Source organism: Grampus griseus, assembly GCF_964374135.1.
Source record: "Grampus griseus genome assembly, chromosome: 18".
In the NCBI taxonomy this organism is placed as follows: domain Eukaryota; kingdom Metazoa; phylum Chordata; class Mammalia; order Artiodactyla; family Delphinidae; genus Grampus; species Grampus griseus.
Window position 1 is genome coordinate 14175194 of NC_139012.1, and position 17333 is coordinate 14192526.

The 17333-nt window shown below is 37.8% G+C and overlaps 1 protein-coding gene across 1 annotated transcript in view; it reads left to right on the plus strand.

Annotated features, from left to right (window-relative positions):
- UGGT2 (UDP-glucose glycoprotein glucosyltransferase 2) overlaps window positions 1-17333 on the plus strand; it is a gene marked incomplete at its 5' end in the record, with an annotated part of 164055 nt that overhangs the window by 50523 nt on the left and 96199 nt on the right. The window contains 2 exons of the mRNA XM_082675541.1: window positions 4386-4477; window positions 8657-8807. Of these exons, the coding sequence (XP_082531667.1) occupies window positions 4386-4477; window positions 8657-8807 (243 nt within the window). The remainder of the gene's footprint in view (window positions 1-4385; window positions 4478-8656; window positions 8808-17333) is intronic.

Genomic DNA, 17333 nt, shown 5'->3' on the forward strand with positions numbered 1-17333 from the left:
ATGAAGTCAATTCTAAGTTAATTTGTAAATATAATCAGAACATGGAGTGTTTTTTTTTCCCTCTGAAACTTGACAAGATGAGTCTAAAAATTCATGTGGAAAAAGTAGACAAGGAATAATAGCCAGGATTACTCTGAAAAATTAAAGGAGCAGTAGGAACCTCTGCCCTGTGTGCACAGCAGCACAGACTGTACCTCCTGTATCTATGCTGGCCACCAGGTGCTCCAGCCTGCTCAGAGATGCCGGGGCCACCCACTGCTGTCACCTTGGCCACTTCTCATCCGCTTGGAATTAGCAGTGAAACAGTTTTGAAAGAAGCTTTGATTACTGAGCAAGGAACCTTGAATTTATTCAGTAAGTTACTCTTGACACTGTATATGGCCGTCTTGTTTACTGCCTCTTTCGGAACACACTGAGAGAAAGACAAGGGAATAATGGCTTTCACGTCACTAATCCCAGGCAAAGGTGTTGGGCTAGTAGTCCCTGTTACCCACTAACACGTGGAGTGTGTGGGAGGTAACTAAACTGGGAGTTCCAACCTTGGAGAAGAAAGGGATGATTGTGATCGGAAAGTCAAAAAATCGTGGACTGTCCCTTGCAGTGTTAATGTAGGCAAAACGGATGGGCTACACGAACACCCTGGAAATATGTCACTGCTCCAACATCTCATCCATACGCACCAAATAGTACAGTTCCTGTAAAACATGTCACTGTTGCAAAACATGTAAACAAAGGGCTTACACACAAAAAGAAATAATAGTGGTCTTTAAATATACAGAAAGATGATTCATCTTTCTATAATAAGAGAAACGCAGATCAGAGTTAGACTGAGACAGCAGATTTCAAAAATTCATACGTACGATAGTGCACTCTATTGGTGAGTCTTATTTTGCATAAGAAAACAGGGAAAACAAGATATGTGTTTGTATTATATTTGTATAAAGAAATACCAGAAGGATAAACCAGAAACTTCGGGGGAAAAATTTGTCACCTCTGTGGGCCAAGGGTAGGGGCTGGTGAACAGGGTGGAAGGTGCTGGAATGAGAACAAAAATTCTTTGTGAATAGTTTTTACGTAGTTTTGACTTTGGACTCATGCAAAGATTATCCCAAAAATATCATGACTATGCTGAAGTTGTATAAGTGGATTTGAGTTTGGTTTTATTCAGGAAGCAATTGATTCAACTCCAAAGTACAGCAAGTTTCCCTTTGAAGTTCATAATTGTTGTTTTGCTCAGACTGGGCAGAATCTACTTTAGATGATTTAAAATTCAATGTCAATGCAATATGTATCTCTTATTGTTTACCATAAGAGCTGTTAAATATTTTAATTAAATTACATGACACTTATTTGTTTTGGTTGGGGGGAAATGGGGAAGGGGGTCAGGTGGTCAGGTAACTTCTTTTGCGTCAGTATAGTGAAACAGATTGTTTCAATTATGTAATTACATAATAAACCAGATGCAGATATTTAAGTACAAAATCCAATTAAAAGATTACACCTAATTCAGATAAAAGCTCACACTTTTCTAATTATGTCAACTAATTACTTAGAATGTGTGAAAATTTTACGGAGTTCTAGAGAATATTCCTAGGTTAGCATATCTTCTCCAACAATTCTTCTGTAAAATATATTTTTTCAGAATCTTTGTTTCTCTCATCACTCGTCCAGAAAAAAGCAAAACCCTTCCTATATTAGATTTACATCTGATTGGACTTCAAATTTTAAGTTCAGAATGCATGTAGTTCCAGCATACGGACCTCCAGACAAGTTTATAAACCAATTTACTGTTATAATGCTCAACCAGTCTCCTGAAATCCAATCAATTGGAATTTTTTTAGTTTCAACTAATGGCGCAGCTCCATTGGTTGTTAAAGGGATACATTTCTGTACATTGTTCCCTCTTTTCTTTAATGAGGTCATATTTGTCCATGGAGATTTGAATTTGTTTCTGCTCAAAGCTTATGAGCACTCCCAACTCAATTCCACTTTTTTTTTTTAAATTTTTTATTTTTTTTGCTGCGCCGCAGGGCATGCGGGATCTTCGTTCCCTGACCGTGGATTGAACATATGCCCCCTGCAGTGGAAGCACGGAGTCCTAACCACTGGACCACCAGGGAATTCCCCTAATTCCACTTTAAATTAAAAGTCTGTTTATATTTTTTGGACCTTCAAAATAGTGTGAAATTGGGCCTCAAACTCGTGTGAAGATAAGCCAGAAGCCGTGAATTCTTATGGAAGACTGTTCTTCCTCCATTAAGAACCGTGGTGAACTCAGCAAGTTTCTACGCTGTTTCTGCAGGACATTTTGTTTTCTAGGTCAACTTTTCACTTCACTGTGAGTGTAGCACTTCCTTATGTGCCCAAGGATATCTCTGACCCTGCTGCCTGCCCTTGGTGGGCCCCAGGCGCTGCCTCCTGTCCTTCTGAGACTGACCTTTAAACCCCCCCCTTCAGGCCACCTAGGATGAGGACGCTTGAGATTTCCTCAGGGCAGGGCCTTCAGTGTTTGTTATGTCCTTGGACTCTTATTCACACTTCTTCTCTACTCTTAAGTGAAATCTTTAATTTAAAAAGTTAAACCATTCTTTTAGAGGGCAATATTAATATTTTAATCTAGCATTTCTGATATTTTCTTTTAGTAGAAGGATTTCAGGATCTCTGGTTCATCATATTGCTAGAAACTAAATTCTTACTCCTTGATTTGAGAACGGCTGCCTTTAATCATGCACTTGGGATAGTTTGCCAGGATTGAAGGCTACCCCCTTTGAGGGGAAAAGAAAGAATTTGTCACCACCAGTTCCAATACACATACCTCTCTTTGACATTGTTTCAGCATCAAGTTTACTGAGTTTAACTTATTACCCTTGTTTTGAGCATCTTTTTTGTTCAAGACTGTGCTTGGCCTAAAAATTCTTGAGGGAATTAGCAGAGAGGGAATTAGTTTAGTATAGATCAGTGTTTGACATGCTTTCTACTTTCAGTTGTGATGCCTAAAACAAAGGAGGTGCTGGAGAGAGCTTGAGACAATGTGTATGATGGTTCAATGCAAATTTTGGGAAAACAGGCAGTGGATTCACTAGACCTCTATAGACTTTGAAGTTTGAATGCAAGTTTCCTAGCAAAAAGTAACTATTTGATAGAAAGGCACAGAAGTAGCTAAAGACAAATCAGAATTTCACCTTTGAATCTCTCATGTTAATCTCTTGCCAGTATTCTGCATAAAGCAAATGGAGATATTTTCTGTACTGTTACAAATTTAGTTCCTCCTCTCCCCTCTCTATATGTAGCTCACCTGTCATGGTGAGTGATAACCATACAGAAAAATTCACCTCTGTAAAGCCTCCTCTGAACTTCTTCAAGTTAGTTGCTTCATTTGTCTTTCCAGAATAATTTATACAAATCTCTCTTAGGTCATTTATTGTGTGATGTCATTGAAATGCACTGTTTTAAAATTGTTTTTCTTCCTAAATCAATTTGCCTACTCTGGTAATAGTCATAATGAAAGCTTCATTTGTGAGTACTTTATATGTGACTAGACACAGATATATATTACATTAAACCTTTATAACAGACTTGTGAGTATTCTAATTTACAGATGAGGAAACTGAGACTTATGGAAGACACTAAGTAAATTTGCCTAAATCTTACCACGAGTAAGTAGCAAGACTAGGGTTTAAACCAGATCTGACTCCCTCACCGTGATCTTGCTAACTATGCTGTATGGCTAGGACATTCCCTTTTTTTCTAGTGCCTGGAGTTGTTTCTAGCACTGAGTAGGCACTTGGGAAATATTTACTTAATAAAAAGTTAGTGAACATTGAAACACTGCTTTAATGAAAACTTATGAATTCATAAATGATTGCTAAATATTTACACATACACCAAGGTTTTGAGTTCTGGGATGTCAAACAATAGGATTGTGCCAGCTATCAAATTCTAAGTGTACACACACACACACACACACACACACACACACACACACACACAGTATAAAATGTAATAGGCAAGTAATTGTTGTAGCATTAGAAATTTAATATCACATACTGCAAAATCAAAATCCTCAGGTATCGTGTCTTTAATCTGTTTTAAGATTCCCATCACTTAGATCAGATGTGGGCAGTACTACCCACATATAGGCCAAATGTGGCCTGCTGCCTGTCTTTATACATATAAAAGTTTTATTGGAACATAATCATGCTCATTTGTTAATTATCTGTGACTGCTTTTGTGCTACAAGGGCAGAGTTGAGTGGTTCAACAGAGATGATATAGCTGGCAAAGCCTAAAATATTTACTGTCTGACTCAATAGAAATAGTTGGCCAACTCCTGACATAGATCAGCTATTGTTCTATCACTCGGTTAACTCTTTTCTGTATTTCCAGCATCTTCAAGATAGATTTGAAATTCAGCCAGGCGATGCTGGTCTCTATATAAATGGACTTCATGTTGATATGGATTCTTATGACCCTTTTAAGTAAGTATTGAATTATTGATACAAACTGTGGTTTATATATGAAGGTACACTTTTGTCCTGAATTTAGTATTTGTTAAAATGCAAATAATCACTTTAAAGGTAAAGCAAATATATATATATATATATATATATATATATATATATTTTTTTTTTTTTTTTTGCGATACGCGGGCCTCTCACTGTTGTGGCCTCTCCCGTTGCGGAGCACAGGCTCCGGATGCGCAGGCTCAGCGGCCATGGCTCACGGGCCCAGCCGCTCCGCGGCACATGGGATCCTCCCGGAGCGGGGCACAAACCCGTGTCCCCTGCATCGGCAGGCGGACTCCCAACCACGGCGCCAGCAGGGAAGCCCTATTTTACTTTTAAAGAGAGTCATAAAACTACTTTAAAATTCATATTTAGAATATAAAATGAATTTAGTAAACACAATACTTTAGTTCAGATATTCAGTTTTAATTGAATTCAGTTTGCTTTTATTGAACTTAAATTAATCGTTCATTTGTTTCATTTTCTTAGCACCTTGGAAATATATTTGAAAACACAGGGAAGATTGAGAAGTAGGGTTCAAGTGGGGCTTTTATCTTTATTTAGTTGAATTTTTGGACCTAATCTTGGGAAAATACTAATCTGAGATATAAAGGCCAAATACTACAAATAGAGAAGAGCAGTTGTCAGCTCCTGGCAGTAAACTTTAGAGGACAGAAATTACATTTGTGCTCAAGAACAGTGAAAATAGATTTAAAAGAGGGCAGAAATGGTAGGTAGATTTTGGAAAGTTCTCTGTGGCAGTGTATGGGGAAATTTTCATAACAGGAACATTGTGACGTGTAACTTGGAAAGGCTACAGGTTATTCAAGAGATAGAGCCCCCTGGGCTTCTCCACCTGGTAATCAGTGATCTGCAGGGCGTGTGATACATTTTTGTTCCTCGTTGATCGGATCACTAGTTAAAACTACTATAATTCCCTTAAAAGAGAAAAAAGAAAATATGTGAGGATATTTATATCTTCTGACATTTTTAGCACAAAATAAAAAATCAAAGAAAGAAGTTCTCAGGAAGGATCAGAGCATGTAGAATCAAAAGTGTGAAAAGGTTGATGAATGAAAGAAAATGATTCAGGAAAGAGGAGAGGAAGGAAATGTCCTATTAAGTTATATCCTGGATCTGGAGAGAGGTGCTTTGCAACCAGTACTTTAACATTGTCGATTTGGGGAGAGAAAGTGAAGGGGGAATTATTTTTCTCTTTCTTCCTGTCTCCTACCCTTGTCGCGTTTTGGGTTGTAGAGCTGGTACCACGCCCACACCATAACCCTTCTTCCTCTGATCCCGGAGGAGCCAGAGCCTCCATGCCTCAGTGTCAGGTCAGCCCAGGTTCACACAGGCTGTGTCCAAGCCCAGCTCTCACCCCCAGGGAGACTAGGACAGTAGGAGGGAGTGGCAATGACCAGGGAAAAAGGCAGGTAGGACTGAGGAAATTTGAAGAGTTCCATAAATGTGTTTTATAGATCTATCTTAGATGCATTTGCCTGAGAGCTACTTAATAGCCACCCCAGCCACAGGATGGGCCAGACTCTGGTCAGGTCCAAGTGCTCAAGAAACTGACTCTGGTACATACTGGATGTTACTCATTTTGACAGCCAGCCTGTCCCTGCTTGAGTAATATCACTACAGTATAACTACCAGAAGGATAGAGGTAACAAAGGTGTCTTGATATTTGCACTTGTGGAGTTTTTCTATATCTTAATAAAGTTGTCTGGCTCACAGTTCTTTTGCGCTCTGGATTAAATATGTATTTGTAATGCAAGCAACATTAAAATTCAATATTATAAAATCAATTCAATACTAAAATTCGATTTGGTTAATATCTGAACGCCTACTATGCTGTAGAGACTGCTAGATATCAGGGGCGTCGTGGTGAACAAGACAGAAACATCTTGCTTAAGCAAAATTTACAGTCTAGGAGGGTAACTGATATTAAGTAATTGTATTATGATAAGGTTTGTAAAAGATGAAGTGCAGTGCTTTGAGAGCTTTTAACTCCAGGGATTTAAACTTGTTCTTGATGGAACATGGGGACAGTGCATATCAGATTTCTTCAAGGAAGTGATATTTAAGGATGAATCAGGCAAAGTGGGAGTTGAGGTTCTGCAAGCATGACATATTTGAGAAAAATGCATTGTCTAGTATGGCCAGACTCTGCAGTGAGGAAGAATTAGAAGAAGCTTAGGTCGCACAGGTGGGCAAAGATCAGATTGTGAAACCAGGTTCTGGGTTTTGGCCTTTTGTCTCAAGGGCAGGAGAAGCCAGTGAAGGCTTCTAAGCAAATTTAAAGATAGTGACTATTTAAAAGGAGAAAGCATGAGAGGTTATTTAACAATCCAGAGATATAAGTTTTCCTGATAAATAAACCTAGCATATTTCAAGAACCAGATATTTTCTATTGGTATCCAAAATTCAAGATTTGAGAAGAGCAAGGAGGAAACTAATGCTTGTTGAGGGCAACTGTGTGCTCAGCAGTAAATTCATTTCATCGTAATACCCTATCAAGTGACTATTACTGTTCTCTTTTTTATTGATGGGGAAACAAAGACTCAGATCTCACATAAAGATAGGGACATAGCTAGCAAGTAGTTGCAGGATTTGAAATTTCATGCCCTTTTCAACGTACCACAGTATGTAACTCCATCTAGTTTTTCTATTGGTGGTTTTCCTTGGAAACTAGGTTGTGATAACAAAGATGATCGTTACAGAAGCTATGAGGAATATTATAATTCTGTCACACAAAAGTCAATAAGATCAATAAGCATCATAAAATTTTTTAAATGGAGAGAACATTGGCAATACCATCCAAAATTCTTATTATACAAATGAGAAAATTTAGACTCAAGGAATTAAGAACTTCAAGAAGCCCCACATGAAGAAGTAGTGTTATAGCTCCGACTAAATCTTACTATTGGTAATTTATGATATTCAACCTAGTACTCTTTTTATCACGCTCACCTTCTAATAGATTTGGGGGGAGGGGGTAGAAACTCTCCTTTGTAAAGCAGTGGTCAGAGCTGTCTGGGATACAGACATGCTGAGCTGATGTCATACAGAGCAGCTTGAAATACTTCTAAAACAGCCTTCTTAAGAGTTTAGCTATTAGATCTCTGCTTTTTAAATGTAGATCTCTGTTGTCCTCCCCGAGAACTGTACTCTAAAGTCCATATATTGCTTTATTCTAATTCTTTTCATTTCTGAAAGGTGAAGTGATTTCCATGAATGGATTTTTGAATGAAGCACTTAGGTTAAATAAAATAAATACAAATTTTAACACTTGGTTTCAAAAAGTAATAATCAAAATTCCTCCTTGCCTAGTAGATTTTTACCTTCTCAAACATGAACATGAACATACTTTACCATACTCTGTACAGCCTTATCCATCTTTGCAGATACAGGGAAGCACTGCGTGCCTATAGCCGTCACGTCCCGGCTCTTCCACTCTACTGGCTGAGTGACTGGGCAGGAGGCTTCACCTCTCTGAGCCTCATTGGTGTCGCTTGAGACTTCCTGAGGTTGTTTTGAGACACAGAATGAACTTGATAAACAGTAGTTTAAAGAATCAAACTGCCCTAACTTTTTGTCAGTAGGGTTATTTATTGGTGTTGTTACTTTTAGCAGTAATACTTTCAAACATGTTTAAGAGCTATCAAATTATTATTATATATGTAAGTAGAAATTTTAGTATGTATTCTCAACAGATGTGAACTTTCATACTTTAATGGGGTTTCCCCTGCATTAAAATTTTATATTGTAGGTCATGTTTGATTTTACCTTGTTTTTGTAGTAGCTTTATCAAAAGAGCGACCTACTGTATTTTTTCCTTTCATTTTTGACCTGCTCAGTGGTGAGTATATCCTCACTTCTTTAGTGAAGAGTATAATAAATATACCTTGTTGTCCTATCCTTTAAATAAGAAGATTTTGTTACCACTTTAAAAAAAAACCTCAGCATAAGTTTACCCTGGATAACTAGACTCCTTGTCTTATTTGTTAATGAGTTTAATAGTGTATTTTCCTGCTATTAATAAAAATACCAGTGAAACTTGTTGCTAATGCTTTGAGAAATCTATAAACTTTACAGGATTTAATAAAAAATTTTGGCAAAACAAAACATTTCTTTTCTTTAAACATGAAGTCTTTTGGATATGCTGAAACTAGAAGGAAAAGTGATGAATGGCCTTCGCAATCTTGGGATCAAAGAAGAACATATGAGCAAATTTTTAAAGTTAAGCTCGCCTGATTGGGACGATACCTATGCATTAGATATTAGACATCCTTCCATAATGGTAAGTATGCATGTAATTCCTCGCTTTTAAACCTTTAGTAGACTTCAGAGTTAACATAATAGCAAATATTGGCAGACTTTAGAGTAAATGTAAGCATTTTGAAAGATGTTGTAGGAGAACTCAGTGAGAAGAAAAAGTTAAAACTACAGACTCATCCCCTCTCACCCTCACATCTTCTTTCCCCTTCCTGGTATTCTCTGTACTTCCTCACGAGAATATCTACTCAGCTCCTTCACTATCCTTTCCAGCTTTAAAGATAAAAACAAGTGAGAACAACAGAATAACCACATGAGCAACAACAAAATACCAAATGGTTAAAATCTGAGGAATATACGAATACCACCTTAATATAATGGAAATCTTGCCTAACCATTTGCAGTGGCCTCCTAACGTTCGGTCCATGTATTATAGCCTAAGTGAATTTTTTTGGAAATCTGATCACATCACTTTCCCTTGCTTAAAGCACAAAAAAAGTCCATCATATGGCCTAATAGGTGTAAATGGCCTACTTCCTCCTCTCATATCTTAAACTATGATATATTCTTTTTTACCACTCTCCCTTATCCCGTGCTTGGAAAGCAGTTCTTCCTCTCTTTATCCAGTTGACCCCTACTCTCTTTTCAGACTTCAGCTCCAAAAAATACTTCCTGAGAGAAGCTTTCCTTAACTATCCAAAGTAGACGATTATTTCATATACGCATTGTGTCAAGGAATCCTCAAGTTCACCCTTAGGTTCAGTGGGTTTGCTAAAAGGAGTGACAAGGCCTGGAAGTTGTTATACTCATGGTTACGATTTATTAGAGCAAAAGAATACCAAGCAGTATCAGAAGCAGAAAGGGCATGGGGTGAAGTCCAGAGGAAACCAAGTACAAGCTTCCAGGAGTTCCTCCTAGTGGAGCTGTGCAGGACATGCTGAATTGGATGTGTGACAGTCCGCGCAAAGTGCTGCCTACTAGGGGAGCTGACTTGAGCCTGAGGGTTCAGGGGTTTAAGAGGGGTTTAAGAGGGGTCTGGCACTTGAGCATATAGTGGCCATGTGGCTGATGTTAGTCACTGAAACGCCAGACCCTGAGAGAAAAAGCAGGTATTCATCATAAATCATATCGTTTGTAAAAACTCTGTACAAACTGCTAGAGCACGCAGCAGGCCCCCAGCGTGCAAAACACTCTTTATCAGTCAGAACATTCCGAGAGCTCAATTCCCAGGAGCCAACCTAGAGACCCTTTATCAGGAACACAGGCCCTTCTTGGGAATGTGCAAGGTGTGGGCAGCCCAGGCTTGCTGACTTAATCCTCTCTCTCTCTCTCTCTCTCTCTCTCTCTCTCTCTCTCTCTCTCACTCCCTCTCTCTCCCTCTCTCTCTCTCTCTCTCACTCACTCACTCACTCACTCACCCACACACACACACACACGTGTGTGTATGTATGTATCTATATTTATTATGTTATAGAACTACCAATCACTCTGTGTACTTAGCACAGTTATAATTTTACATTTATCCTGTGGTTCTTTGTGATGTCTTTGTTTCTTACTTGACTATATAAACTTCATGAAGGTAGGAATTTTTTCATTTTTTCTCTCACCATTATATCCCTGGCTGTAGTAGGTACTCAATAAATATAAATATTCCTTGAATGAATAAGTAAATACTTATCTCAAACCAACATAAAGCATAATTTTAACAGTGAAACTCCGGAAGCATTCCAGTCAGAACATAATATAAGTATGTTCATTCACTGATATGATTTAACATTATTATAAAAAGTATTAACTATTAGAAATGAGAAAATAAAAATGTTGCATAAGATTATGTAACTAAAACTCCTTAAGGGAAGCATTTATAATTAATAAGAGATTTTAGTAATATGGGTTTGAAGTAACTGTAAACAGATCAAAAGCTTTTTTTCCAAAAACCACTTGGAAGACATAATGATTTATTCATAATAACATAAAAATTGAAATACCCTGATAATATCTTAATAACTACTATGTGATAAAATAGTCTTAATAACTAATAATAAAAACTACAACTTAACTGATGAGTTAGAAAAGAAGGGTAAAAGGACACATGGAGAGTGTTAATTGGCATAGCCTTTTAAAAAATTATGGCTGCGGTGCTGTTAAACTGTTCATATATACTTGAGCTAGTAATTTCACTGGAAACTTCCATAAAGAAGTAGGAAATGGAGAAAAATCATTATATCCAAAGATATCATTACTGCATATTTTTGAAACAACTAGAAATGAGTTAGCTATAAACAGAAATGTTGTAAGTTGTATAACCACACAATTATTATTCAGAGATCAAAATTATGTTTATAGATATGTTTTAATAACCAGGGATAATGACTATGTCCTCATGTAAATAAAAAATATAGATTTATATGATATCATCATGTGAAAAGATAGAGGATCAGAAGGAAATCTATCAAAATATTAAGTTACTAATGGGTGATGTGGTTTGGTCGATATTTTTTTTCATGCTTTTCTGTAAATTTCAGATTTTAACAATGGGCATTATTATATGATCAGGAAAAAAAAGGTTTTAAGGGAAAAAAACATAACTTCACTGGATGTCATACTGTTTGTTTTCCTGTAGAAATTTAAGGGATTCGCTCTGAAGTGTTGCAGTTGTTACAGTTATTTTGTCCTGTGGGAACAGCCGTCCCACTTATAGACCTAGTCCACCATCCAAGAATCATGGAACAATAACAGCACCAAAGAACTACCATATTCCCTGAACATCAGAGACCTCAGACTGAGGACAGACCACATATGTTATTAATTAGTTACCATCGTATTTTCCAGAACAATTTTCTAAATGATTTGTTTGTTGATACTGTTTTTTTTTACTACTCTTTAGACCATATTCTCTCATTAGCTAGATTTTACTCTTTCTTGGATATATTTAAACTCTATAGCAGATATCTTTTCTAATAATGTTTTATCAGGAAAAGGAATGACCATGTTAGTAATCTTAATACTTTGTGCCTTTTATTTTAAGCATTTATGCTTTTGATCATTTCTAGAAGAATGCTGAGAGTAAGTCACACTGTTAAAATGAGGGAAGTAATTTTCAAGGCTATTCTGGACATAAGAAATAGACCTGTAAAGAAACTGTCCAGCTGCATTTATAAAGTAACATCCTGATCCTCTAAGGTTGGCCGTGGAAGACAGTCACTCACATGGGGGGAGCAGCCCTGATGCTGTTCCCATTGCCTCCACCGCCCACAGAGTCGCAAAGTCTCCTCCTATACTGCTGTAAAGTCTCCTTTCTTGCCCAACTCTTCGACACCTTCGGGCGGCTTTCTTTTACAAGGAACTTCTATCTGAGAGTGTCATGAACTAATTTTTATTGAGATAAAATATAAATAAGATAATGCTTTTTTAACCATTGTAAGTGTGTAATCCATTGGCATTAAGTAGATTCACAGTCTTGTCCAACCATCACCATTATCCATTTCCAGAACTTTTTCATTATTTCAAATAGAAACCCATTCCCTTCTCCTCTAAGTCCCCGGTAACCTCTGTTCTACTTTTTGTCTCTATGAATTTCCTATTCTAAGTACTTCATGTAAGGTTAATCATACAGTATTTGTCCATTTATGCCTGGCTTATTTCACTAGGCATAATGTTTTCAGTGTTCATCCGTATTGTAGCATGTATCAGAATTTCATTCCTTTTTAAAACTAATAATTTTTAAAGTATCTTTTTTACATACTATTAAGGGAAGCTTCGTGTCTCAATTAAATGCTTCTGTTTTTCCACTTGGAAAGTGCCTGCCTGAGTAGAAAATTGTTTCTGAGGCTTTATTCTCTAGATACCTTAAAAAAATCAACTGGCACAAATGCAGAGCTCTGAGGTCTCAGTACTCTTCAGCTTGGTCTGTTAGAGCGGCAAAATTAGCTCACACATTAGCTTTATTTTTGTTTCATAGCACTTGCTACCACCCAGTATGATATGTATTTGTTTATAATAATCTTCCAGTGGAATTTAAGTGCCACAAAAACCAGGACTTTGTTAAATATCTTCAACATACATCACGTCCTATTGAATAGGAAGCACTCCAAAAAAAATCATTGACTATCTTAATGTCAAAACAGAGTTATTCATGAATGAAAGCAATACTTTGCTTTTAATTCTTTTTCCCCTGGATCTGTCTCCCCACTTACTTTTTATCTTTACAGAGAAAGCTGAGGCCCTGAGTTAAATCACTTCTGACCTCTGTGTTTATACCCTTCCCCTCAAAAAATCTTGGTGGTTTATTTCTTAAAAGTCTAACTGACAGTTAAGTAAGAATCTGAGGTTCATTGGTATTCTTCCATCCCTGATTTACCATTCCAGCTTTCTCTGTCTCAGACATCAGGAATCACCTCAGGTGTCACTGGAATTTTGTTAAGAGTCAGTAAAAACAATTATAGGATTATATGTTTGGCTCCTTTGGATTGTAATTTCTTTTCAGTTCACTGTGCCAGACCACGAACAGTGACAGAGGCTTTGGTCATATTCTAGCAAAACTACCCCTGCAACTATTTTCTGTACTGTGATGTTGATGATGTAGCTGTATTCCTGGGGCGTTTATTATAACTTTCTTTAATTTTCTTTAATGTTCCCAAGTCACTCTAGCCACTTGTCATTATATAAAAACAATTCTACTTTTTTGTTATTGTCACCAAGATGATAGTGATATGATTTTTTTTAAAAAGGCACCAGTAGGCACAGGCAGAGCTTATAAGTTCTTTAGCTAAGAGTGTAACTTGCCAACCACAGTGGATCCCACAGTCATAAAGGCAAGTTCCCCTGTTCACGTCCAGTCATGATGTTGTAAATCAGTTGACTATAGACATGTGGGTTTATTTCTGGACTTTCAGTTCAATTCTGTTGATCTGTATCTTATCCTTATGCCAGCACCACACTGTTTTTTTTTTTACTGTAGCTTTGTAGTAACTTTAAATATCGGGAATTTTGAGTCCTCCAACTTTATTCTTCTTTTTTAAGATTGTCTTGGCATCCTTGCACCTTTCCCTTTCATTATGAATTATGGAATCAGCTTGTCCATTTCTGTTAAAAAGAAAAAAAAGACAGCTGGAATTTTTATTGAGATTTTGCTGAATCTATAGATCAATTTAAGGAATATTGCTATTGAAATATATTACATCTTCCAATCCATGAACATGGGATGCCTTTCCATTTATTTAGGTTTTCTTTAATTTCTTGCAACAATGTTTTGTAGCTTTCAGTGTAAGTCTCAGACTTGTTAAATTATTTCTAAGTATTTTACCCTTCTTTATGTCCCTATAAATGGAATTGTTTTCTTATGTTTAATTTAGGATTTTTCATTGCCTTTTTTGTTGTTGTTGAAAACTGGACATCTTGAATATTGTATTGTGGCACTTCTGGAAGTCAGATTCTCACCCCTCCCCAGGGTTTGTTATTGCTGTTTGCTGTTGTTTTTGTTATTTGTTTAGTGACTAATTTTATAAAGTCTGTATTCTTTTTCATGTGTGGCCACAGAAGTGTCTGTTATGTTAGCCTAGTCATCTGCTAAGTATTGGACAGAGATTTACTTACACGCCTCGAACCAGAAAATCTCCCAGTCTTTGCACGGGGGCTCTGTGTGTGTGGCACATGGAGGGAGGGGGAGCAGCACATGCTAAACATTCAATCAGGTGGTCTGCATCTCTGCATTAGCCTTCAGTTCTTGTTTGCATAGAGCTTGGAAGTCAGCCAGGGGTGAGAAGAACGTAGGGCCTTCTCAGGTCTTTCCTGAGCATGCACGTGTTCCTGGGCATGCACGTGGCCTTGTACATTTCCAGGAATACGTCAGAACTTCTCAAAGCCCTGTTTCCCAAAACATCTCATTCCCCAGCCTTTCCTCACTAAGTTTGTGGTTACTCTATTGTGCGTCCCAGCTATTTTCCGTTGTCTCAGGAGTGACTAAAACATTTGCCTGTAAATGTTTTCCATAAATCAGAGTAGCAGCTTTAACACTAGGCGAATCACAAGTTAGGCAGGATAAAGGCAAGACTTTTCAGAAGGTTTTCTAGGGAGTCACCAGACAGTTCAAACAAAAAGTTACAATTCATTCAGAATAAAGTCCATTCTACTGCTTCTGGTAATATTGGTACTGGAATGTGAGCTGTCATTTTCAAGGCTACTGATTAGCTTGGGAGCAGGAGATGGGACTTAGGTAAGTTATAATGCCACACATCTCAGTGTTCTTACTGAGATGCAGCCATTTTTCTTGAATAAACACTCTCAGGGTTGCTGCAAGCTTTTGGTTAGTTTTCATGGTTCTGAAAATATTCATTCCCACAGATTTTCTAGTTTTTCCATTTTCTGTATAAGGACGGAGTTTTGGAGCTCCTTACTCAGCCATTTTAGCTAATGTCACTCCCCAAAGAGAGCCCAGAAGATGTGAACTGTAAGTCTTTTAAGTTCTTTGCTTCTCTCAGAGAGAGAGTCAGCCTCTAACAGCATGACCCATTATGTGATTATTTGTTGACCTGTATAGCTCCTTGGATGTTCAGGAAATTGTCTTCCAGGTTCTAATCTATAAATGACAGTATCTTTTTTTCAGTATCTTGGAAGCCTAGTAGATAGAAAGGCCCGAGTTATGACCAACAGAATGGATGGAGGTAGATCACTGGAGTGTCAGTGCCAGTTCTGCATGCGAATTTGTGAGGCGCTCTTCCAGTTACTGTTGCTGCTTTTGTGTATTCACCTGAGACTGGGGAAAGGGGCAGTTCAGTGTCTGTGGGCCTAGTCAGTGTGATTTCCAGTGTTGTCTCAGTAGTTCTCCAAAATGGACCCACGTTATTACCTCAATTACTTCCCCCAAAACCCATGGCTGTAAATTAGGCCATTTCTCTAGCTTTCTAACTTTAGTATTTGTGATAAGAATCACGTAGGGCCCTTGTTTTAAATGGGGATGATTTAGCAGACCTGAAGTGGCACCAAGGAGTCTTTATATTAAATAAACACGTGCAGCTGTTTTGATCCACATTAGAAATGACTCTGTCTCCAGTCATTAATTCAAGTTCAGTGGGACTGATACACAGAGCATAATGCCAGGTTATCACCTGAAGTAAAAAATACAACTCACCACCAAGGGGATCGGATATTCACATCCTCTACATGGTGCCACCTTCTCCTCTGACCCAGGATTCCCGCAGGAGAACAGTTAACTAACCTAGACATTGCTGACTGAGTCTACTGCAAGTTCCAGTTCTCACAGGATCCCTGGCCTATTGTGAGGCTCTTTGGAACCGTTCCCATTACCTTCACATCTTGGCAAGCATTACCTCAGAAACATAAATAAGAGACAGTACTACTGATTTTTCCAGGGAGACTAAAGTTCTCCCCTCTATCTCAGTACCACCAAGACAAATTTTAGTGGAAAAAAGCTAATCCCAGAACCCATCATACTTGTTAGCCACTAAAATAGAAATTGTTACAACTGTCAACTGTCATTTATAGACGAGGATGTCTGAAACCGAGTTAATTCCTTCTCTGCTTTCCTGTCCTCTCCCCTGGAAAAACCTGCTTCTTAGAGCTTAATGTCTCTCTGCTGATACAGTGTTCCTCTCTGAAAGCCATGAATTACCCTAGATTTCTCCCTCCTCTTCATCCCTCTTTGTGTGTGTCTCTTAATTCTGCCTTCTCTCTAAAACCACTGCCTCTGGCTTAGGTAAGCCCTCCAGAAATTCATGTCTAGATTAGTGCAAAAGCCTCCTCGTTTCTTCAGGTACTGCGTTGTCCCATTTGTCCTCTCCTCTCTGACTTTGAGCTACAGGTACGTTAGACCTTTTGCCCGTGTCACTCATCTCTCTTACACTTTGTTTTGATTTTGCATTATTTTTGTTTGCTTTAGTTAAAATACATTCTGTTGATCTGTCATCCTGTTTCCTAATCCCTGTCTCTTCTTTTGTGTCCGGTCTGCAATTAAAACCACCTGATAAGTTCATCCATTTCTTAATTACGGACACTGTTTTAAATTCTGCAATATCCCTTTGGTTCTTTTTTTTTAATAGGTTTTAGTTCTCTGTTAAAAGTTTCTGTCTTTCCACCTATTTTTGTTCTTTTTAAAATGTATATGAATTGTTATTTTAAAGTCCTTGCCTAAATCCCTTTCTATTGTCTGTTTTTTTTCTCCTGCATTTTGATATTTGGTCCTTTTCTTTTTGTATGACGGTTTTTGGTAAGAACCAGAAGTTGCTGATGAAAAGTTATAGAAGCAAAGAACTGTAAGGTCTGTTCTGGCAGTCTAGGTACCAGACGCTTACTTCATTCTGTTGAGGCTTGATTTTAGGCTGTGTGAGAGTTCTTCTCTTTTGTGTCTTACTCCTAGCGTCTGGCCCTACTGGGTCTCTAATGAAAGTGCAGTGTTTAGCAAAGTCCTTCCACCTTGAACTCCAACCTCTGTCTCTTCAGTAACGTGTTATGCCTGCAGCTTCAACCTCCGCGTTTCTGTTTTCTCCTGGCCTTTTTGCGGGGGGAGGCGTGTTGCCATGTGTATGTGTAGATG